The sequence below is a fragment of the Salvia splendens genome, chromosome 14 (genome assembly GCF_004379255.2).
Source record: "Salvia splendens isolate huo1 chromosome 14, SspV2, whole genome shotgun sequence".
Classification (NCBI taxonomy): Eukaryota; Viridiplantae; Streptophyta; class Magnoliopsida; order Lamiales; family Lamiaceae; genus Salvia; species Salvia splendens.
In genome coordinates this window covers 21301618-21326640 of record NC_056045.1, presented here as the reverse complement: position 1 = coordinate 21326640, position 25023 = coordinate 21301618, and the positions used below count along the sequence as shown (strand labels likewise).

The window sequence follows — 25023 nt, the reverse complement described above, 5'->3', positions numbered from 1 at the left end:
CCTAACCGCTAGGAAATCCATAGGTTTCTTGACAAACTAACGGACCGTTTAGGTCGACGAAGGAAGAAGGAGGATTTGAAGACTGTGGATGATCAGAGAGAACTTAAGCTTGTGGGGACAGTCACCTAAAAGTTGAAACTAGTGCATGCTTATTTGTTGTGTTTTGTGTTCTTTGTGTGTTCTTTTCTTTTCTGAGTCTGTAGTTGTCTAGGTTTAGGAGTCTGTTTTTGTGTTAGTATCTTGTTTGTAGAGTCGTTCTTGGGAACCGTGCATAGAAATTCACATTATTTCTTTTTCTTGTCTTTCATACTTGAGGACAAGCATGGTTTAAGTGTGAGCAGTTTGATAAGGCTAATTTCATGCATAGATCTAGGGTTTTAATTCGTAAAATTTCTGGGTCTAACGCACGTTTTAAGCCAGGTGTGTGAAGATTTTCGCCAGGTCCAGGAAAGGAGGAGGACAGTTGTGTGGACCTAGGAAATATGCGAATGAGTGGACATTATGCGGAAAATTGCTTGACGGAGGAAGCCTCGGAGTTGAAGGGTAGAATAGAGATTTCTATGAAGACTCTAGAAGGCTATGTCCGCGTCTATAAAAGGCAGAAGCATGCACGCTGGAGGGATGTTCTGGGTTGGAGGCCTCGCTAACAGCCTGTAGCTTAGTTCACTTTTCACACACTTGGGTTCTTTTCGTGGGGAGATTCAGGGGGGTCATGCACTGAGGTTTACTTTGAGCTTTCATATATTTTCGATTGGGTTGTAACACCGTCCTTCGGTGGGGGGGCGAAGAAACAATTTAATTTCCGCTTTCATACTTTGCTGATTTTGCCGAGCTTCGCTGTTCGAAGCTCGGACCTCTGTTTGCTTTTGCCGAATATTCTCTTATTTTAATGCAAGTTTGATTTTCTGTTACGTCCGTTATGTTGATTTTCGGAATTTTGGAGCTGGATTGTTCGAGTTGGGTGCGTTTCGCAGTTATTTTCTGAATTTATGCAGGTTTGTGGTTGGATCTGGGTGATTGGAGTCTGTTTGTGGATGAATCGGAGGGTTGAGTTCGCTGGTGTTGTAGAGTTGTCTGTGATTGTTTGAATTCGGAATTGATCGGAGCAGATCTGTGAAAACCGGAGTTATGGAGTTGATTGTGTCTGTTGTTGGGTTCGGATCGCTTGGATCCGGGGTGGATTAAGCACCCGACGTGAATCTGAGCAAGATTTATTTAATTTTATGCCTAGTTTACGTGTTTTCATTTCATTTCGCCTAGTTTACGTAGATCTGATGTATTTCCGGTTCATAGCAAGTTTCCGGCATCCAAATCTTTATATTATGTTCGAATCTAGATATATGCTCTGTTTTCTCCATTTGAGTGCTTGAATCGGTTAGGAAATTGCATGTCGTTGTTAGTTGGAGCATGAGTTTGTTATTTACAGCTTTAGCCGTACTTGCTATATTTTGAGTCATGGTCCCCACTGTTTTATTTTCCCTGTCTAGTCTTAGTTAGTTAGTCATTTACTTAATCTAGGAAGTAAAATGTGTCTCTCAGTATTGAAGTCTGATTCTATTACATTTTCTGTGTCTTAGGTCTAGCATTTACATTTCGTGCCTAGATCAAGAGGTAGTTAAAATTCTCAACCCTTTTGCGTGGCAGCAGCCGCTTGTTTCCAGAGTCTCTAAGCACTAATTCACGAATCCATCTTCGTGGGATCGACCCCGCTTCCCTATGCTAATTTATAGTATTCGGGTTGAGGGATTTATTTTTGAAGGGGAGTCGAGTGTGTCCAACGACAAAAACACTCTGTGTTCTCTTGAGTTCCTGGACCTGGTGATCCAGTGGATTTAAGGAGCGGTGTGTCTTGACCGAGCACTTGCATTAGTTTTCTCTGTGCACACTTGCTTACTCCGTGTGAAACCACACTACTACCAGATCGTAGCCCTTCACTCATATCCTTGAAAACTTGAATGCCTCCTCTATTTGAGACTTTTGCACAGTTTGTCCCTGCAGTTAAAATATGGAATTATTTGTTACTGTTTCTGTATTTACCTGCATGTCTATTCAATATGAATTTGAATTGTCAGTTCCTGTAAATATTCATTGGCCTCATTCTTTAGTTTGTACGCAATCTTTGTTCTTTTTATGTCTCTTCTACTTGCAATCCATTAAGATGATTCCCGGCAAAAAAAAATTCAAGCAACATTCAGTACCTTAGCATTGAAAGAAATAACTTAGTCAATAGTTCTATGAAGCTGTTTTTACCTTTTTTGGCAGCAATGTTACTTGCTAATTCATATCATCATCTGCACAAAACATTAATTACTTCAAATACAGATATGCATTATTTAAATGAGTGATTTTGAATATTTCTTTTTGTGGTAGAAAGCACCAACTTAAGTAATGACACCTTTCAATACCATGATCGTATAGTACGTTTGCTAATTTAGCACATTCTAAAACTGAATTTATAAACAAAAAATCAAAATTATAATAAACAATCTAAATGAAACAGGAGGCATTAAAAGATCAGTTTTATATACAATAGCTGTATTCATTCTAAAAAGTTTTTATTTTTGTAATATTTAAAAACTTAATGGAGTAGTATTTAAAAGCTTAATGGAACTAAAAACTCAGAACAACACGTTCAGATACATTCAGTTTGTATAAAATAATAAGAAAAAACAAAATATCAACAAATAATACTTAAATATATTCAGAAAGTTCAGTAAAATGATCAATTGAAGATCTGCAAAATCAGTAAGAATGATCATACTGCAAAAGGTTCTAAAACATCTTAAACATCGACTCAAATTAAAAGAAATATCATATTTTGTAATGCAAGTTAAGGTTGTTGTTACACACTTCATTTCCAGTGCCAGAACTTTGAAGATTTGAGTAGATTCATTCCCAGGTAAACCCAAAATCCTAGGGTTTTGTAGTGTTTGCGTCATCTGTTGTCGGATCTGTACATCTTGAATCGTCTAAAGCTTTCCATTATTTCTCTGAGTCTGTAAAATAATAGTACATGAAAGATGTTAGAATCTAAGTAAATTTCGAGGATTAGAGAAAAAATTGAAATTTGTTTAGATTTTACCTTAAATCAAAATCATCTTCGGTCTAACCAAATAACTTCTGAACACCTTGAATTGGGGCTGGGATTTGCGATTCTATACCATCGTCGGTTGAATCGAATAGCTTTTCTGTCGGCGACGTAGGCGCTTTGGTCGTCGCCGCTAAAAATCGACGGAGTAGGGTGAAAGCTTTAGAGTTTATGGTGAGACGGCGTAGTTTTGGCAAGGAGACATCGCAATTCAGTCCGTTGTTGTCAGATGTCGCAGTTTATGTCTATTGATGGCGGCGATTCAGTCGCCAGAGCTGAAGATCGCGGAGTCTTCGAATTTCTACGGTTCTTGTGTGTCGGCGCCGCTGAGGAGATAAGAAATTGTGAAAAACTATATTTATATGTTGTAATAATCAAGCTTAGAAATCCCTAAGTATGATGAATTTAATTAGTTGTATCTCTCATTAATTTAATCAGCTGCAAAGTGTAATTATTTTAATTGTTCAGTAATTGGATTAGAGTTGTGGGCCATTTTGTGTATATAACGTTTGGGCCATGAGTATTGTTTCATTGGGCTACAGCGTTTAGTATATTTTTTTGGACAGGTATGTTAACTTTTATTGGGCTCATTTTTGGATTTTTTTTGGATATTCTAATTCTAATATAATTAGAATTAAATTCTTATATCAATTATTTTATTTTTGTAAATTATATTTCCATTTTTGTTTTAATTTACAGAAATTCAAAATTTGAATGATATTTTATTTATTTGGTCGTACTAATAATTATTTATTTTTTGTAGTCTATGTGGGTGGATCCGTTGAAAGTCCTATTATTCATAGTGAACATAATTTGTGTTTTTGAATCAAAATAATTTTGTTAGATGGAGATATTTTTAATCACTCTTTCTTTTAAATATTAATAATTTTATAAATGCATTTAGAAATGCCACATTTTCATGAATGATTTTTATCTTCAACGCATAGTTTTATGTCAAAATATAAGTTTCTTAACTAAATTTAGGGTTTATGTAAATGAAAATGCATACAAGTCTATAAGTGTTACTCAATAATTATTGTTTTGTAGCCGATGTGGATGAACCCACTAAAGTCGTAATCAAGGTTATCATTCAAATTCCAACAATGACAATTTCCTTTAGATGTATTGTATGCAATGACGATTAGCAAAAGTCCTTATCAATCTCTCTCTCATGTTGGATTATTTTTTAAAATGTCATTCTTTAGTCACGGACAACTGTATGATGCTATATCCAAAGTCACAAGTCGTGAAGGTTTGAAAATTTTATTTTTTGGATATGATGATGGTAGTAGGGGTGATTCTACCGTTAGTGTTGTTTATAAAGAAGTTTTTTAAAATTTATGAACTACTGGTTTGTTGTTATTTTTCTAATTTTTTTTCCTATATATGAATATCTATGTTTTTGTTAATCAAAACTATTGAACTATTTATTTAATCAGATTATATGTTTTTTCCTCTTTGATCCTTAGTCGTACATTTTCCTTTATTTATATATCTTATTCTCACTAACTCATACTAATTGATCCTTGGTCAAACATCTCCTCTTTGTCATTTGCTTTATTTTATTTTACTCTACTCATACCAGAAATTAAAATTGTATAAAATCGTTTGCCGAATATGAAATGTTTCATTTAGAGTGAGTTGAGAGAAGTACATTTCCCTTTTTGTTACTCCCTCCATCCCATAGTAGATGTCACATTTTTCTTTTTAGTTTGTCCCACAAAAGATGTCACATTTCCTCTTTTGAAAAAAGTTCTCTCTCACATCAATTATAAAATTATATTTTCTCTCACCACTTAACACGCAAAATAACATCTCCTAAAATCTCGTGACATCTCCCAAGTGTGACATCTACTATGGGACGGAGGGAGTATTATTTATAATACTTTTAATTGTTTACAGTGTGATGAATACTTTATTTGTTTATCGAATTTATAATGAACTACTTATTTTTCAAATAATTTTATTTATTTACTTTAGTATTTCTCATTCTTTTGTTTGTATATCCTATTCTATTTCTATTTCTTTCCTCACGTCCTTTCGTTACAGTGGATTGATAGATGTAGAAGTAGAAGTATGTTTTTTAAATCTTTATAATTTTATGAATACAACATTTAAATAGTTTCTATTCTTGATTTGCAATAATTTTTATATTTTTTATATATTCTTTATTTTGATTTAATTCATTTTAAATATATTTTCTTATTTTTTGAAAATCATTTGGCTCGTGCATAGCACGGGTGGTAAAACTAGTTTAAGAAACATAACTAAACATTTATATGCTTTAGTCATTCATACCTTCGAATCATGAATAATACATTCTGAATCGATATCTTTGTTGTCATCAGGAAGACCTCCAAAGACACGAACACAACGGACTTTTATGATGGAGTTTGTAATGGCAGTATGAAGATTCTGGACCAAAGTAACATAGGGAGCCATAGTTCAACAACAGTCTGTATGAGACAAAAATATAGATTTTAGTTTCATTTACAATCATTTAAATTAATAATAACTCTATTCTTATGCGGGTTCAAATCATTCCAAAAAGGGGAGAAGAAGGAAAGGAGAACACAATACTTCCAAAGAGGTCAGTTAAAATAAACTTAACCTAAGACACCATTTCAGAAAACAAGCAATTATGTAGTAAAGAAGCTTTTCAATAACAGTGCAATCTATATGATGAAAAAATATTCATATAACATTAGGATGAATATATGATTACTGGTAGTTAAAATAATGATTAGCTACGGTAATTAACAGACAAATACCAAAACAGTAACATTCTAAACAACTTCCTTTGCAGGTACTAATGATTCCACATTTGGAGCTGTTCAACAATAATAAAAATGAAATCTAAGAAGTGCCAGAGAGAAGCAAGTTTCAAAACAAGTTAGCTAAAGAATAATATATTGCATCTACTTTAAATATGTACACACATAAAGTATAAGCATGTAAGTTACACTAAACTCCACTAAAATGAAGATATAATCAGAGAGTATAGAGAGAGTATAAACTACACTAACAAAACTAAACAATGGTGTTGCAGCAGATCTTTAGTGACTAATGCATATAGCATATAAGATTCATCTATAGATGATATTAGAGGAATGGTGCTGCAACAGATCTTAGCTAAAACTAACTGCATTTATGATGGTATGGAAAGATGAAAGATGATTATTTAGAGAAATCAGAGAGAATGGACTTAGATAAAGAGTAAGATACCAAAAGAAGAATGGAATGTTATGATGGTATGAAGTATGTTGCAGGGTGAGTAAAGAAGAAGTAGAAGAGGGTATTTATAAGAGTTCATTTGCATAAGACAGCAGAATAAAAAGAAATCAGCTTTGGAAAACAAACATAATCATTGGTAGGACTTTTCAAATAACAAATAATAAGAGATTTGAGATAATAACAAACAATCAACTAAAAAATATGCAAAACCGAATCAAAAAACAATGCTTAAATTCTGAAATAGGTTATTTATTAAAACTGCTATATAGGAATATAAATAATGTGAATTTCTATGCACTGTGTATTAAATACAGATCCTATTAATTGTGCCAACTGACAGCCCTATTAATGACTAACATATTGTGTTCCCCTATTAATATTTACCCTATTTTGCAGGAATACCAACAATAAATAGAAGAATACCTAATGAGAGAACAGCCACCTCTCATTTTCAAGGTAGAGGAGAGAGAAATATAGTTGCAACAAATATAAAAAGAAAACCTAGAAGATGCACGCCTATAAACCTCTTCAAATCTGCAACCTAAACCAGAATATATTAAATATAAGAGGAAGAAGAAAGGGTGCAAAATACATCTGAAATGCAAGAAGAAGGAGAGAGAATAAAAGAAGCAATAATTACAGAAAGAAGGCACAAAAGGTGCTGCACGCCTGAAGCCTTTTGGATTCTACACTCTACAAAGTATATAACAGAAGAGGAAGAAGTCATTACTCTGAAAAGGTAACAAAGTTTATAGATTATGTACAACTAAAATATATTATCTTGACATTAATATACTTATCCACAAATGATTTAATTGCAGGATTTTAATAACAAAAACATTTGAAGAATCAAGAGAAGAATTACAAAATCATATCAAAATTATTCCAACAGGTACTATAAAACCTATTACTATACTGTTTCAGTTAACATCCATGTTCTTTTCAGATTTACATACTAATGTTCCAATGATTTCATTTGCATGGTATCTATTCAAGAATAATTGCAAGACTAAAGAAGGATTTTACATACTAACATCATAATTTGTCCAAAAAAAGTATTACTCTTATTTTATCTAATCATTATCTCTTGTTATTTCTCTTAATTAATGCTATATCATAATCAAACTTGCATACATTTTTGTATGACTTATAATCAAGTATTTCAGATTTGCAATAGTTATAGATGACTTCATCAACTAATTAATTTTGATGATACATTCCATTTAGTGTTAATATCCTACTCATTCTCTGTTTGCTATTTTACATTTTGCTATTCGATTATCAAACTTGAATAGAATTCATGTATAACCTTTAATTATGCATTTCAGATAGGCTATATCTCTAGATGACTTTCAATATACAAATGTACATATTTCCAGTTCATATTTTGGTTGTAAAAATGCAGTTATTTAATTTCCACCTCATATTTTAGCTGTACAAACATAGTTATATAATTTTATCCTATTATTTATGTTACAAATGTATGAAAACTAATCTATTTTTTATGTTTGTTCAGGTTGTGAGTTGCATTGGAACTTGGAGTATTTTTGTATCACAAATCCTATCCAAATATGTATATATGTAATTCTCTATAATACCTATTTATTTGTAATAGAATAAGTTTAAGTACACACACCAATGAAACTATACATAAAAAAACGAAAAAACAAAAAATTACAAACATTGGAACCACAAATGCGTTTTACATTGAGTGTAAAAACAGTAACAAATATGAATGAAATAAGGCAAAAAAATAAATAAATAAAATGAACTTCAGTTTCCACCCAAAACAGTGCCAGGTGGCACTCCAAAAAACTGGAACTTTATATATGTATAGATTTGATTTGATTATTGCTTAATAAGGGTTCGTTTGATAATACCCAGATATCACGATAGGCCTGTTATATGGATATATTGTGGGAAAATATTCCCTCCGTCTTATTCAAGATGTCCATCTTTTCTTTTTAGTTTGTTCCACTTTTTATATTTGGAAACAAATTCATCTTTATTCTCGCCTCAATAAAATATTCAATCGTTTTTTTCACTTTACTTTATCATATTCAATTACTCCACCTAAAATCTCGTGTCATTCAAGAATGTGGACATCTTGAATAAGACTAATGGAATATAACACAAGTGGTATAACGCAGTATGACACAATTGGGCGTTACAACACCTGGTGAATGAGTTATTTGGTTACATTTTGTAGGGCGTGTTATGAGCTGGAATGATTTGTTTCGAAGTGACATAGGTATATATAATGTGTCCACAAGAAGAGAAATATGAAAACACACCATCTTCTTAGTACACCAAAGTAAATGTGAATTATATATTTGATGTCCTATTTGCAGATTTACCAATCTAAACTATTGATGCAAAGATATTAACTTCAATCCTGCACATCAATAATAATAATCCATACCAAATTTCGAATGGGTCCTGTTAAAATTCAAAATGGTATCAAAATACATCAAAATTCTCACCATTTTTGAAATGTTACACTAAAAATGCAACCTGACTAGTAGAAAGTAGCATAATATAGATACAATTGAAAATTTGGTTACACGCACCAAAATGATGAAAGAACAACCATGAAACCTCAAAACATTAACCAAGATCTACGACCATGACTCAGCAAGCAACCACAACAAGACAGTTACTGTTGGCGGTATAAATTGAAAGACGCGCGCAGATTCTTGTAGGGAGATCGAAAGTGATGTCTTAAGTCCGACAATAAACCTGCACGCACCAATGGATGGATTGACGGTAGTGATCAATCCCAAGCCCGAGAAACCACAGCTATCTGCATTTTGACCATGCTGCTGATAGTAGCTGTTGAATGCATACGAGACATTGCCAGGCCAGCTAAGGTTGAAGCACGAACCACCAGGCGACGCTGCAGTGCAGTCCGCAGCACCAGCACACGCCTCGGAGGCAAGTGCTGCCGCGTTTGACAAGTCTTTGTTGTTGTTCACAACACACCATCTGGGAGAGAGGTACTGCACGCCTTGAGCATTCACCAGGGTCTTCGATCCCTGCCCAAGGTCGACTTGATATTTCGCTTGGCCATCGAATGTGAACACACCCCAATGCCTCTCAAAGCTCCCTGTAGCTATGCTTCTGTTATCTTCGTCCAAAAGGCTAGAGATGTATATTTCCATTGGCAAGGCTTGTCGCTTAGAAGATTTTGCCGAGCTGCTCTGGAGGTGGTTGATCAAGCCTTTATTGAATTCCTCGGCAAGAGATGAGGTAGCATTTGGAGCACCGTCAGTGGGCCAACCAATTCTCCCAATGACTATGTCTGTCTGGGGGAATCCAGCACCGGATAGGGCTGAAATGATGGTATCATAGCTCATGTCGAAGCTGTTTCTGTAGGTCTTGTGGCTATCATTTCGGGGCCGTGCTCTTTCTCTGAAAAGAGAAAAGTCAAGTGAAATGTTCTTGTTATTTTGGTAGCTCTGGAAGGGGGTTAGGGATACGAAAAACGGAGATCTATGTCTGTTCAAAAACGTGAGGAGTTCAATCATGGTTCTATTGACTGATGGCCTAAAACGCGCTTTTGATGGCAGACCAGTTTCTGATACAAAAGCATCGAAACTGCAGGTTCCAACAACTTTCACCTTTTCAGCCAAGTTAGCCTTGAGCAACGCTGTTTGGATGTTGGCAGCTGCTCCAGCAGCAAAGGGGTGGAACTGGTCGCCATAGCTTTCGAGGAAAGGCTCGTCTCCGATAGCAACATAACTACAAAAATGTTAGACGTACATAAGACAATCCATGATAAAAGAATCAAACATCCACAAAAATCAACCATCAAAAGCAGCAAGCTTTTCCCTTACAAGTTACAACTACGCAATGATACATCCACCATTCTATCAGTCGTCCACTCTTCTTATTCGCCAATTTAGTTATGCATCAATAAGGGTATGTATGAATCTATTTTAGAGCTTCGTTAAAGTTACACTCAGGTGGTATCACGTTAGCTTGATTACCTATCATGTTTTAAACGAGCTTTAAGGTTCAATGAAGCTCATCTGGAATCAGTATCAACTATCAAGCAGCTTGAATTTTTCTATATCTAGTTTACATATTCATCTATCAGAATTCAGTATCAAGCAGCTTGAATTTTCTATATCGAGTTTACATTTTCATCTATCAAGTTTCAGTATTAAGCAGCTCTCCCTCACTCTCTCTCTCTCTCTTGATTACATTTTTCATCTATCAAAATCCAGTATCAAGCAGCTCTCTCTCTATCGAGTTCACACATTTTTTCATCCATCAAAATTCAGTATCAAGCATCTCTCTCCCTCTGTGTGTGTGTGTTTCTATATCGAGTTCATAAATTCCATCTATCAAAACTCAAAAGTAAGAGCAGCTCTCTTTCTCTCTGTCTCAAACATCAATCAATTAGGTTTTTCTTCTCGAGAGAAATAAAACTGCGATTCACTGATACTATCACTGAAACATGCTCATCCAAAATCACAATTGCAAAACACCTAAGCACAAAAACAAATGGATACAATCAGAAAACGCACTCAATGAGGACTCTGGAGGCGCCGTCGGAAACGAAGCGGGTGAGGTTATCGTGCACCCAGCTCTGGGCGGCCTTGAGCGAAGCGTTGAGGCTGCGAAGCATGGTGTTCGGAATGCCAACGGTTGCGCGGATTCTGGAGCCGGAGAGAGACTGGAGAACCAGCGGATCGGCGTCGAGAAGCTTCACTTTGCCGACACCGTTGGCCTTGAGAAGCTCCACCACCTTGGGAGGCGGCAGAGGGTGCGACGACGCCGTTCCCCAGTTGACGCCGATGCATCCGACATTTGAGGATAGGGAAAGCAGTAGGAGGAGGGAGAATGAGAGGGAAATGAGGGAAGAGTTGGATTTTGGTAGAGGCATTTCGGCGGTGGGAGATTTCGCCGCCGGTGTTAGCTAGATGTTGCGCGCCACCTGTTTGAGGCAAAAAATTAAAGGTTTGCTTTTTCCGTGACACAGATTTTCTCATTAGGGAATTTTTGTCTGGTCAATATAGATGGAAATCAATGTGAGGTAGGTTCAATTCTAATTTATAATTAGAGTGTCGCAATGGTGGCCTTGAGGGGCCATCAAAGTTGGCCCGACCACCAAATGTGGCTCTCCATGACCCTCCACAATGGTAAAATCCAAAAATAACAAGGGCCTTCTCTAAAATAAAAATTAATTTGTTTGCTTTTTTTAATGATATTTTTTAATTTAATTACAATAAATTTTATTAGACTATAATTTATGATATTTATAATTTTAATTAAAATAATTTGGATTGTAAATAAAATAATTTGCACCGCTGCAACCAGTTTCGGAACTCCAGATCTACCGCTTCTTGGTACCGTTCATCGTCGGAATCCATATTTCAGAAGTTGAATTAAAATATATTGGAAAGATTGGAAAAGAGTGGTGTTTGAATTGGGGTATAAAAATTGAGGAAAAATGGTGTGTATTTATAAAAAAAGAAGAAAAAAAATAAAAAAATTCGGTGGCTGGGCCACGAAACGCGGCCCGCTGCAGTGGTGGGCCGCGGAACACACGGCTCAGCCGCGTGAAGGCTCCCTCTCGGCTCTCGGCCCTCGGCCACCGTTCGTGGCTCTCTACAGTGGGGGTCGCGCACCCGAGCCACGGGCCGCGGCTCTCCCACTGTGGACACTCTTATACTACTCCCTCTATTAAAAAAATATACGAGTTGTATCGATAGTCTTCTATTAAAATTAGACTGGTTCTAAAATTTAAAAATTTTAAATCAATATTAATCATACACATCATTTCAAATATGAACACTCTATTAACACTAATTTCACCATATTTTCACTCTTGATTTCTTACTACTACTTTTTTAACTAATTATGCATTAAAACTCGTGTCATTACAACTTTGTTGATTTTTTTGTAGACGGAGGAAGTAATTTTTTTTTTAAAGAAAATATGTCAAATTAGAAGAAATAAATCTAAAACTATTGCCTTTGTATAAAATATGTTTCATTGGCTATCAAATGGTTGCTGAATATCAGTGTAATTTTAATATTTTTTTCGACAATTTTTTATTCTCCATACCTCTAATGTATAAAATGGCAAATAAACATACAAAAAGGAAAATAAAGAAATTAAAAGCTAAAAATGAAATACATAGCAAATAAAAAGATATAGTACTCCCATATAATTTTAAAAAATCATGACACGTTCTTTTACATCCTCCCATATAATTTTATGCACTCTGTTAGAGTTGATATGAGTTGGGATGCCTATCTTATCTAATTCAAGTTTGCTTTGTAAATACAAGGCTACACCTTTGGGGAGAAAACATCTCTTCACAAGACATGTAAACTTGATTCGATCTCCTCATTCAACATCTATGCTTTACTTCGTGAATTCTACTTTCTACTTGTAATGTTGAATCAAGCTTTCTTCTCTTTTACAGAATTGCACTTCTTGAAGTAAAAATTCTTCCAGTGTTTTTAGCTCAAAAAGGAATGACAAGAACCTATATGCAGCAATTCCTTGAATTAGGATGCAAAAATAAGCATGCCCTTTTCAGCAGTTCAGCTTTGAAACTTTATGTAGACTTATATATTGGTTGCATGTTGATTGTTATCTGCATCCTTCCGCCGAACTGGTGAGAGAGATTGCCACACTTGAAGTTCAAATATTGCGTTTCGAACGTCGTCTTCTTTCACTCTACCGGACGTCTTTTCAGCAGCATCTCCCAAGGATCACAGAAGATAACAGAAGTTGAAGTATTGCGTTTGGAAAAGTATGTGTATTGGTTGGAACAGGCTTCATCATTTCGATATCTAATCCACAAGGAATTATAGCCAAAAAAACACCAAATCCATTTTCTTTAATTGTGTCTTTGATTCCTTTACTGTATTGTGATGTAGTACAAACTAGAGATAGATAGCTAGTCGGTGAAGGTGAGGGACGTATCCTCCTCCCAGTCGGTGGATGAGGAGAGCAGAGCGGAGAGAGCCAGCAAGACTTCCGAGATGGGGGGCCGCACATCCAGATTGTGAGCTACGCAGCTGTGAGCAAACTGAGCCACGGAGTAGGCAAGCTCCAAGGGGTAGTCGAGATTGGGATCCATGAATCCTTGCAGCTTGTCCCTCACATTGTCTCCGCTCAACACCAGGCCTATGCTCTCGTGCAACTTATCTGCAGCGGCCTCCCTCCCGGATAGGAGCTCCAGCATGACCACCCCAAAGGAGAAGACATCGAGTTTGGGAGTGAGGAGGCCTGTCTCTATGTACTCGGGCGCCATGTATCCCTGCGCGCCCACCACATGTCTGGTGGTGACCTTGTCGAATTCCAAGGCCCTGGCCAGGCGGAAATTGGCAAGCTTGGCACGCATGTTGGAGTCGAGGAGGATGTTGGCGGTGGTGAGATTCTTGTGGATGTAAGGAGGGTTGGTGAAGTTGTGGAGGTAATTCAAGGCATCGGCCACGTCGTAGGCTATCTGGAGCCGTTGTTTCCAATCAAGGCGAGGCTTGTGCAGCCAATCCTTGAGAGAGCCGTTGTGGGCGTACTCGTAGACGAGATAGGTGGTGCCCTGGTGAAGGCAGAAGCCCGACAGCCTGATGATGCGGGAATGGTTTATCTGTCTCAGCGTATTGATCTCGCCCGAGACGTCTTCTTTTATTACCTTCACCACGGCCTCATTGCCGTTGAACCAGCCATGGTACACTGAGCTTCCTGCAATTCTGTTGGATTCTGCAAAGGAGTTCGTGGCAATCTCCAATTCCTCCAGTTTATATAAGCTCAGAGTTTCCATTGCGCTCCGGATGCCTTGGGATAACTCTGACAATGGCAGCGGCGCCTCCTCTGTAGGCAGAGGATTGGAGGATTTGTGGCTGCGGCGGCGATGGCGAAATAACCAAACTAGAGCGATCACGGAAAGGATTACCAAAAGAGCAGCCCCAATTCCCACACCGATGAAAATCCACTTGTGGGAAGAGTCAGGGTTGGTTGGGGGGAGAGGCTGTGGAGGGGAGGGGGTAGGGGTGGTGTTGGTGTTGGTGTTTTGGAGAGTTGGCTCGGTTTTGAGAGGGACGAGGAGTGGAGTGAAGTAGAAGATGGTTGAGGTTTGGTTGAGCATGTTAGCATTCATGATGGCGGGGACGTCGGCTCCAGCGTCTGCAAACTTGGCAGCAATGGAGTTGGCGTCCTCCCCCTGACGGAGGAGGTAGGTGAGGAGGGACGTGAAGCCGGCGGCGGTCTGGGAGGGAGTGGGGCAGGCGCAGCGGAGGGGGACGGCGAGCGTCATTTTGGGGAGGAGGTGGTGGAGATCGTAGGGGTTCTGCGCCATGAGGGCTTGGCAGGTGGAGAGGGACTGGTAGGTGTTGTTGGCGACATAGAAGTAGGTCTCGTCCCGGGATTTGAGGGTGTAGGAGGCGTTGTGCTGGTAGTAACTGGAGGAGCAGGAACAGGGGACGGGGACGATGAGGAGGCTGTCGGTGGGGAGAGGGGTGAGGTCGGATATGTTGTTGGCGGTGGCGATCTGGGAGGCGTTGGCGGAGAGGAGGTAGGCGATGGTTACGGGGGTGTTGTAGGTGGGGGTGGATCGGAAGGTGAGGTAGGCGGTGCACGAGGTGGCGGCGTTGCACACGAATCCTAGAGTGGTGTTGGGGCTTTGTTCGCAGTTGAGCTGCTTGTTGTTTACGTAGCTTTGCTGGGCCTCTGCTTGCACAGCCAATGATACTACTAACACAACCACCACATCACGAAGAAATGCCATTGCCATTGCCATTGCCATTGATTATTCGGATTAGGTGTAGGTGTTGCTAGCTGTTATAATTCTCTCTAATTTCTAAGCACTTTTATCTGAAAATAAAGTTCACAATTAGATATATTAAATAACTAACTTAAGCTTGCAAATACATAAATCCATATCTATATTTATACTAATATAAAGGAAGATTTGGGAAATTTTTCCAAAATACTAGTACCATTTTGGAGGAAAGCGTTAACATTTTTTTATTTATTGATTGATGCAGCTGTGTATTTTAACTTGGTACTGTGAAAACCAAGGTGCAGAAAAAAGCAAAATCAATCTTCATTATCATAGATCAATATTACTATGCACAAATGAGTGTGAACTGTAAACTAACATTGTTGAGTCTCGAAAATGAAAATTTTGTGTAGAACTGGATTGTTATCCACAAAAAATCGAATGATATCAAATGAAATAAAATTAAAATTGTATAGATCCAATTTAAAACAGAATTTTGTGTGAAGATGCAACAGAGGACAAATTATGAGTACCTGATAAACGCAGAGAAATAAGATGAAAATCCAATAAATTTTGGACTGACAGGGGACCAAAAATAGGGTTTCTCAAAGTTGACTTTGTTCAATGATTTAAGAACAAATTATGAGTACCTGAATTCCGTGTTAATCGTATGATCGGCGTGGATTGGAGCAGAGAGCTTGAATATCCAGTGGAGAAATTAGCATCCACGAAATGGCGAGCTCTCGGCGTGCGATGTATACATGTGCAGAAAGGAAAATTCAATCCGAGAAAATAGCGTTCATATGCTCTGAATAAAAATAAGAGATGAGATGAGAGGGAAGTAAGGGTTGGTCTGAGGCGACGACGACGCGACTGATTTCAGACAATTACAGTCAAGTCAACCCAAAGTAATCTTCTTTGAATTTCACACACACGTCTGTATACACGTCAATACTCCCTCCGTCAGTAAATAAATGCCTCCTTAGAGCATCTCCAATGGCGGACGTCCGGTCGGACGTCGCGACGGGCGACCGGGACGTCCGCCATTGTGGCGTTTAGGGTCGGATACGGACGTCCCGTGAGGACGTCGGGTGTCCTCGGACGTCGGCGCGACGGGCGGGCGGACGTCCGCCATTGTGGCGTCCAGTCGGACGTCCCGTTTTTAAATTTTTTTTTTTTTTTAAAACTCTATATATACGGCTCGTTGAATTTTATTTCATTCGCACCACTTGTGTTAACAAGTTTCTCTCTCTACATCTCTAATTTCAAGTATATCTAGAATGTCTAGTGAAAGTGATAGCGAGAATGAGTTGGAGGTCGCTGTTGAAGGTGCGATAGAGAGGCTGCTACAACAGAGGTCGCAGCGGCGGCGGTACATCGGCCGATCCATCGTCGAACTCAAGTATCCCGTGACCACATTGCTGCACATATTCGGTTGTATGCGGACTACTTCGCTCCGCAACCGCGTTTTGGGGAAGCCTTATTCCGGCAACGCTTTAGGATGCATCGTCCACTGTTTCTGCACATCGTGGGTGCTTTAGAGAGAAGATACCTGTATTTTAGGATCAGAGAGGATGCAGCTGGCAAACCCGGACTCACGCCCTTGCAGAAGTGCACTGTCGCAATCAGACAACTGGCGTATGGAGGCGCGGCCGACATGTTTGACGAGTACCTCCACATTGGCGAGTCGACAGTCGTCGAGTGTCTGCAGAATTTTTGCGCGGGCGTGAGAGCGATATTCGGGGAGCGGTATCTTCGGAGTCCGAGCCCCGAAGACTGCCAGATGCTGATAGATATGCATGGGTCGGTGCACGGGTTCCCTGGGATATTGGGCAGCATAGATTGTATGCATTGGGAGTGGAAGAACTGCCCCGCCGCCTGGAAGGGGATGTACACTACCGGCTTCAAAGCCAAGCATCCCACGATGATCCTTGAAGCTGTAGCTGACTACCGGCTGTGGATATGGCATGCTTATTTTGGAGTCGCCGGGTCCAACAACGACATCAACGTTCTCCAGTCGTCGCCCCTGTTCAACGCTCAGTGCAATGGCATTGGTCCCGCCATCAATTTCGTCGCCAACGGCAACCAGCATAATATGGGGTACTATTTGGCGGATGGGATATACCCAAACTGGCCCGTCTTTGTGAAGTCAATCAAGCATCCGCTCGGACAAAAGAAGACATACTTTGCGAGCCGCCAGGAAGCAGCGCGCAAGGATGTGGAGCGGGCATTTGGTGTGCTCCAGAGTCGGTGGGCGGTTGTGAATGGTCTTGCACGACAGTGGTATATTCCCAACATCGGCGATATCATGTACGCATGTATCATAATGCACAACATGATTGTCGAAAATGAAGCTGCGGAACTGACTCAGTGGACCAACGAAGATGATACGGGTGCAGGTCCAAGTCACGGCGTGGCCACCGCGAATGTGAATATGGGGGTATCTCATGGAGAGGTCGCGCGGCTGCGTGCATTTGCCGACATGCGGCAAACAGATGCCTAGGGATGTCAATCGGGCCAGCCCACCGGGTTTCGGGCCAACCCTATTCGGGTTGCGGGTCAATCGGGTGCGCGCTAATCGGGTTGTGATTTTTCCGGGTTATAAAAGTTCAACCCTAACCCTAAAGGCTCGGGTTTCGGGTTAGCCCATCGGGTTAATCGGGTTGCTACCGATAAAATTAACATGCGATCAATCCAATAAATAATGGTGAAAATTAGTTATATTTATAAAATGTAAAATATTTAATTATGATAAATTTGAGATATATGCTTAAACTCAAACATAAATATGATCAAATACTAATATTTGAGATTTTTTCAAAATAAAACATAAACATCAAGAAATTTTAAAGCATGTTTAGAAATTTAAATATATTTTTTAGTGAATTTGAAGTTTCTAATTCATTTATTTACTATTATATTAATAAAAACTTAATATATAATTTATATATTTAATATATAAAATGGAAAATTATTTTTTCAGTAATCTATATTATAAAATAATCAATGAAGTGTCGAACTAGAGTCAAACAAATAGAACAATAGAAATTTTATCGGGTTTTCGGGCCAGCCCATCGGGTTTTCGGGTCTGGCCCTAACGGGTTGCGGGTTAGTCGGGTGCGGGCTAATCGGGCTGTAATTTTATCGGGCTGAAAATTTTCAGCCCTAACCCTATAAATTTGGCGGGCTATTCGGGCCAGCCCACGGGTTGCGGGCTAAATTGACATCCCTACAGATGCCCATGTTCGACTTCAGCAGGATATCATCGAAGAGGTTTGGACTCGGAGGGGTTGACGTGATAATGTATGAAGTTTTTTTTTATTAGTATGTAATTTTTTTTTTTGAATCATGTATGTTTTTTCCGATGAAGTTGTTAATTTTTCCCGTTCGTATTCTCGGTCAAATTTTATTTCCGTAAATGTTAATTGTTTTATTTGTAAATGTATGATTTTTTTTAATTGCGGGATGTCCTAGTGGGAAGGGCGATGGGAAGGGCGGATTGTGCAGGGGATGTCCTAGTGACGTGGCAGTGGGATGGGAAGTCCTAGTGACGTGGCATGAGGTGTTTTTGGGATGTCCGCCCCTGTATTTTGAATTTTGATTTGGGAACCTTGTAACACACATTTCCTTAGCGGCTGTTATTTGGTTTGCTATATATATACTCCCTCCGTCCCAATAAATATGAAACGTTTACTTTTCGACACGGGATTTTATATAGTGTTATTTTGTGAGTTAAAGAATAGAGAGAAAAGTAGAGATAAAGTTATTTCTATTTTAGGAAACGTTTTATATTTAATGGGACAAAGAGAGTATAAACGTTCCTTGTTCCTTATTAATAGCGACATTTTTTTGGCACGGAGTTTAAGAATAGTGTGTTAAATAGATGGTGAAAAAGTAAGAGAGAATAAATTAAGAGAGATGAAGAAAGAATATAGTAAAACTGAGAATTACTTTTTACTAAAAATAGAAATGACTCAATTAACTTGGAACTTCCCAAAATAGAAAAATGACTCTATTAACATAGAACAGTACCACCATAATATAATTTAGGATTGAGTTGTGAGATAATTTTAGTTGGGGTTAGCTATAACTAATTACTTCATTATTATCCATTAGAGCATCCACAACGCGCACCGCCCGCGTTCCGCGTTTCGTGCCGGAGGAACGAAACGGGCGCGCGATGCGTTGCGGACATGCGTTCTGTGCCCAGGTCGTGCCCATGCCGTGCCGTGTGCCGTCGCCGCGCGCTTCGGCGAGGTGGCGCGCCCCTGCGTCGTGCGTGACGCCCACTCGCCGGCCCGCGAGTGGGCGTCGTCATTTATGACGCAATAAATCTTTTTTTTAAAAAAATCGAATTTATAAAAAAAAATTTAAAAAATGTGTAAACGGTAATATTACCATTTTGTATCTGTTTTTCCTTTTTTTAATTTTTTTAATTTTTTTACTCTATAAATACTCTTAATTCATCCTCATTTCACACAGAACTACACATCTATTCTTCCTAAAATCAACTTCATTTCCTCTCCAATTTTCATCTAACATCTCATCAAAAAATGTCCAGCGACGGCAACTCCGGCGGTAGGCCGGCTGTGTCCGCTCCAGCTCGGGCTCAACCTCAAAGCGCACGAAGCACACGACGGGTGGCCAATACTCGTCTGGTGACACCGGTGAGGGCAGCGGCGGACAAGAGGGTGCACCGCAGGAGTTTGCGGGTACGGCCGGGGATGACGGGGGATCAGCCGTGCGCCGGTCTGTTTTATTTTTATACTTTTCTCTATATATTTTTTATTTTTATTTTTTGGTTACAACAAACGATGGTCTGTTTTATTTTTATACTTTTCTCTATATATTAGTATGCTAGATTAGTACTACTATATTCAACTCTCAAATTTAAATTTAAGTTAGATAGTACTCTCTCTGTCTTCAAATAATATGCATTTTGGGTTTGACATGAGTTTTAATATAAAATTATGAAAATAAGAAGAGGTAAAGAAAAAATAATTAAAGTATTATTAGTGAAAAATGATCTTGCCTTATTAGAGAGAAAAGGGTTTCCAAAACATGAAAGTGCATATTCTTATGAGACGGACTAAAAAAGAAAGAGTTCATATTCTTGTGGGACGGAGGGAGTAGTATTTAGGAATATAGATATTGCGCAAAAATATTTTGGAAATATACAAGTCAGTAGGAGTATAAAATACTGGTGTGTTTTTATAGCATCAAATTTGTCATTTTAAAAAAAAATAAATTAATATAACTAGGAATAAACAATATAAATAATGCAATTGGGGTGTTTTCTTCTCGAGAGTCGATACAATGTTTTATTCAGAAGTGCATTTATTTGTAGATTGTTCTGTAAATTGTTAGGATTGTTTAGAAATAAACATTCACTTAAACAATATTAAATGATGGAATTTTATTTTTTCTCAGATGGTATATATTTATCTAAGTATATTATGATTTGATAAATACCTTATTTAAAATCATTTATTTTTGTCACAAAATTTTGATTAATTTGTCAAAAATATTAAATGATGGAATTTTATTTTTTCTCAGATGTCTCAAATACTTACAAAATGTTATCATTTAGTGATGTTCAAAATGACGCATTTCACTACATTAAGCTTTTAATTTCTTTTCTTTTTTTAAAATATTGTTATTTTAAATATCATAAAAGGACTACATATAAATTTATATGCAAACGTGATAAAAGAAAGTAGAATTACAAATTCGATATGACTGATCAAAATTTTACTAGCTAAACTTCATAATTTGTAGTATTATTAGATGCAAATGTATATAAAATTTTATATTTGAAATTCATTATGCAAAGTAGTAAATTCGTAAATATACGCTTTTAATAATATTTTATAAATTCGTAAATAAATAGGAAAGAATACGCTTTTAAGAATAGGGGTGTGATCCGTTGTTAACTTTTCTTAATTTGCTAACTTGCTAACTCATCATTGTAGTGTATTAAAAATGTCAACACGATGACAATGAAATGTCATCATAAACTTAAGTTGATATTTTAATACATTGTGTTGAAATTAATATTTAAATGTCAACACAGTTTATTAAAATGTCAATATGTGTTGACATTTTTAATACACAACGTTGATGAGTTAACAACTTAAGAAAAATTAGCATTATAACGCACCCCTTTAAAAATATTTATATATATCGTTACTTTAGATTTATAAATTTCTAATAAAAAGTACTACCTCCGTCCCGCATTAACTGTCACATTAATTTTCTGCACTCGTTTTGTAAAAATGATGATAAATAGTTAAAGTGGAAAAACAGTAAATTAAGAGAGATAATAATGTAAATAATACTCTTCTCTAACTTATTATCTCTCTTATTTTACTATTTCTTGACTTTAACTATTTATTATCATTTTTATAAAACGGGTGCAGAAAAGTAAATGTGACAATTAATACGGGACGAAGATAGTATAAATTAACATATGTACAAGTGGCTAGATTGATTTAGTTTCAACTTATTTTATTTTATATTTTAGATATGTATTATCATCATCATCATCATCACCATAAACAACTTTAATTTGGAAAAAATCATGTAATGTTATTTTTTCTCACTTCGGTAAATTAATTAAAATATAAACTTAATAAATATAAAAAAGCGTAAAATGAGTCGTTCATCGCACAAAGGTTGACACTAACTGATTGATAGATCCTTTTTAAATTGCACGACAAGGCACATCCCACTTGTATATATATAATTACAATATATTTTTATCATTAAAATTATTTTTACATATCTCTAACATCAATGTATTTGGTATTATTTTTCTAAATTTTGATATATTGCATACTCTTAATTTTTTTACTAGCACATAGTATTTTCTTTTATTTATATATCTTATTATTATTAACTTATATTTTTTATCATTAGTTACAGATCTTCCTTTCTATCACTAATATTATTGTTTTAATCAAGAGTGAACCACAAAAATGGTCCATGTACTATGAGTTTATCTCGCCTATAGTCTTCCCTGGACTAAGGGTTTATCTAAAAAATGGCCCTTTTGTCTTTTTTGAACCGAAAATGCCCTTTTGGGATGCTGGGCAATTTGGTCTTTTTACACTTTTTTAACTTTTTAAATCTGATATTATTTCAAAATTATCATTCTTTTTCCTTTTTGCCATCCTTCACTTTGTTTCTTTATTTCAATATAGATTTAATTTTATAAAATTAAATTTTAAATTTAGATTTTTAAAAATCAATAATTTTTTTATTAAAACTATTAATTCATGGACACTATAAATATTGATTAACACTATTAATTTGTGTTATTTAATACAATATTCAGCTTAATTGAAGAAGTACAAAAAAAATAATATGAATTATGATGGAAAAATAAGAGTTATTATACTTAGCCTTCGTTCGGTTGCTATAATTGCTTGTGATTAAATATTATGAAGTTGACTAAAAATTTGAGACTACTATTATTCTATTATACTCCATCCATTCCAAAAACATAGTCTTTTTATGTCATTTTTGTCCATCCCACAAAATTAGTACATATCTATATATATTTTGAAAACCTTTTTTATCAAAACATTATACTCTATACTATAATAAGTCTGTGTCTCGCTGTACATTATTTCCTACTACTTATCCATTTGAAGTATTTATATAGGAGTATCTTTGTTTAAATATTCTAGTTAATTTTAAATATTTTTAAATAAATAAACGAAAATTATATAGTCACTGTAGATGCATATCTATTTATGATTAAAACTATTAAATATTGATCAAACTAATTTGGCGTCAACATATCTTATTGATTAAATATTAGACATTATCAAATATTGATTAAAACTATTAACTTTTGGTATTTAATAATTTTAATAATTAATAAAAAATTATTAGTATTTAAAAATTTAAATTTAAAATTTAATTTTATAAAATTAAATTTAATATTGAAATAAAGAAACAAAGTGAAAGATGACAAAAGGGAAGAAGAATGATAATTTTGAAATAAAATCAGATTTAATACATAACTGAAATAATATCAGATTTAAAAAGTTATAAATGTAAAAAGACCAAATTGTCCAACTCTCCAAAAGAGGTTCAAAAAAAGCCAAAAAGACCATTTTTAGATAAACCATTAGAGCAGCCGCAACGGTGAGCAGCGGCTCGTCCGTCCGTCCGTGCCAGCGGAGCGGCACCGCCTGCTCGTCGTTGCGCTCTTGCCGCTGGCGCAGCGCTGCTCTTAGCTAAGAGCACGTCCGTGCCAGCGAGCAGCTGACATGGCGCGTTCTGATTGGCCAACGGCATTTCCGTTGGAAATTTATTTTTTTAAAATCGAAAATAATACCAAAAATTAAAAAATATATATATTTTCATATTCCCAAAAATATGGCCGTTTTTTACCGTTTTTCTGGATTTTTTTATTCCCAAAATCATCTATAAATACACACATTTATCATCAATTTTTCACATCAAATCATCTCTCATTCATATTTTTTCATACAACTTATCTACATCTTCCTCTCTCACTCAAACCCTCTCAAATGGATTTCACCAATCTCAATGCGGAAGCGGAGCACGAAGAATAAGAATACTATGAACAATATCGTGCCGCCTATGAAGCCTATGTCGCCACGAATACCCCCCGCCCCTCCTCCTCGACCAACTAGATCAACTCGCCGCTACATCCATCGTGATCGGGAGGGAGCCAACGAAAGCCTCGTTACCGACTATTTTTCCGACCAGCCGCGGTTTCCGGAAGATTACTTTCGGCGCCTTTTTCGCATGTCAAAACGCTTGTTTATGCGTATTGTCAACACATTATCCACCCGTGTTGAATACTTTCAAACAAGTACAGATGCAACCGGTCGGCAAAGTCTCTCGGCGTTGCAGAAGTGTACGTGTTCCATCCGACAACTTGCTACTGGGCAAACGGCTGACCTCTTCGACGAGTATTTGCATGTCGGTGAGTCAACTGGAATCCTTTGCCTTAAAATTTTTTGCGACGGCATTCGCTCAGCTTTCGGTGAGGAATTCCTTCGGGCACCCACCACCGATGATTGCCAACGGTTGCTTCGTCTTCACGAAACAATCCATGGTTTTTCCGGTATGCTTGGCAGCATTGACTGCATGCATTAGAGGTGGAAGAATTGCCCGACTGCTTGGAGGTGGCAACACTTATTTGCCACAAAGGCGGTAGTCCAACACTTATCCTTGAAGCGGTCGCCGACTACCGCCTATGGATTTGACATGCATATTTTGGTATTGCCGGATCCAACAACGACTTGAACGTGCTCTATTCTTCACCACTCTTCAATGATGTTTTGAATGGTGTAGCACCGGCGATCGACTTCACCGTCAACGGAAATGCATACCACATAGGTTACTATCTCGCCGATGGTATCTACCCAAGGTGGTTGGCTTTCGTGAAGACGCTCAGCAACCCGCAAGACCCGAGACAGGTTCTTTTTGCGCAGCGTCAAGAGTCCACTCGGAAAGACGTCGAAAGAGCTTTTGGGGTCCTTCAAGCCCGATTCAACATTGTGAAGGCCCCGTCTCGGTTGTGGTACGTGAAAAATATCGCCGACATCATGTACACGTGTATTATCTTGCACAACATAATTATAGCTGACGAAGGACCAATGGCGACTAGCTTTTACGATGAGGATGAAGCCGGAAACTCAACCGCGAGGTATCCCCCACGCCGAGGTGTGCATACGACGGTGGGCGAGAGGATCGAAACAAGTAACACAATGCGCGATACCCGAGCCCACATTGAGCTACAAGAAGACCTAATCAAACACATCTAGGCGAAATTCGGCCACGAGTAGTGGGTTTTTTTAATTTTATGAATTTAATTATGTAATTTTTAATTTTTAGGATTTTAATTATGTACTTTTTAATTTTTAGGATTTTAATTATGTAAGTTTAAATTTTTTTGTAATTTGTAATAGTATTC

At 37.2% G+C, this 25023-nt stretch overlaps 2 protein-coding genes across 2 annotated transcripts; both read right to left on the bottom strand.

Moving 5' to 3' along the window:
- Window positions 1-8748: 8748 nt before the first annotated feature.
- Window positions 8749-11333, bottom strand: LOC121766017 (glucan endo-1,3-beta-glucosidase 9-like). The gene is made up of 2 exons (XM_042162348.1): window positions 10855-11333; window positions 8749-10063 (listed from the first exon to the last, which is right to left on the bottom strand). The coding sequence occupies exons 1-2, from the start codon at window positions 11211-11213 to the stop codon at window positions 8941-8943; spliced, it is 1482 nt and encodes a 493-aa protein (XP_042018282.1). The 5' UTR covers window positions 11214-11333; the 3' UTR covers window positions 8749-8940.
- Window positions 11334-12439: 1106 nt separating this feature from the next.
- On the bottom strand, window positions 12440-15995 carry LOC121765493 (protein LYK5-like). Its single transcript, XM_042161673.1, has 2 exons — window positions 15716-15995; window positions 12440-15157 (listed from the first exon to the last, which is right to left on the bottom strand). Exon 2 carries the CDS (start codon window positions 15087-15089, stop codon window positions 13242-13244), a length of 1848 nt encoding a protein of 615 aa, XP_042017607.1. The 5' UTR covers window positions 15090-15157; window positions 15716-15995; the 3' UTR covers window positions 12440-13241.
- Between the last annotated feature and the right edge of the window lie 9028 nt (window positions 15996-25023).

Coding starts and splice junctions, on each gene's coding strand:
- LOC121765493 (XM_042161673.1), bottom strand. CDS start 15,089: ATGGCAATGGCAATGGCAATGGCATTTCTTCGTGATGTGGTGGTTGTG.
- LOC121766017 (XM_042162348.1), bottom strand. CDS start 11,213: ATGCCTCTACCAAAATCCAACTCTTCCCTCATTTCCCTCTCATTCTCC. Junction 10,064..10,854: donor GCCTCCAGAGTCCTCATTGA/GTGCGTTTTCTG, acceptor ACATTTTTGTAG/TTATGTTGCTATCGGAGACG.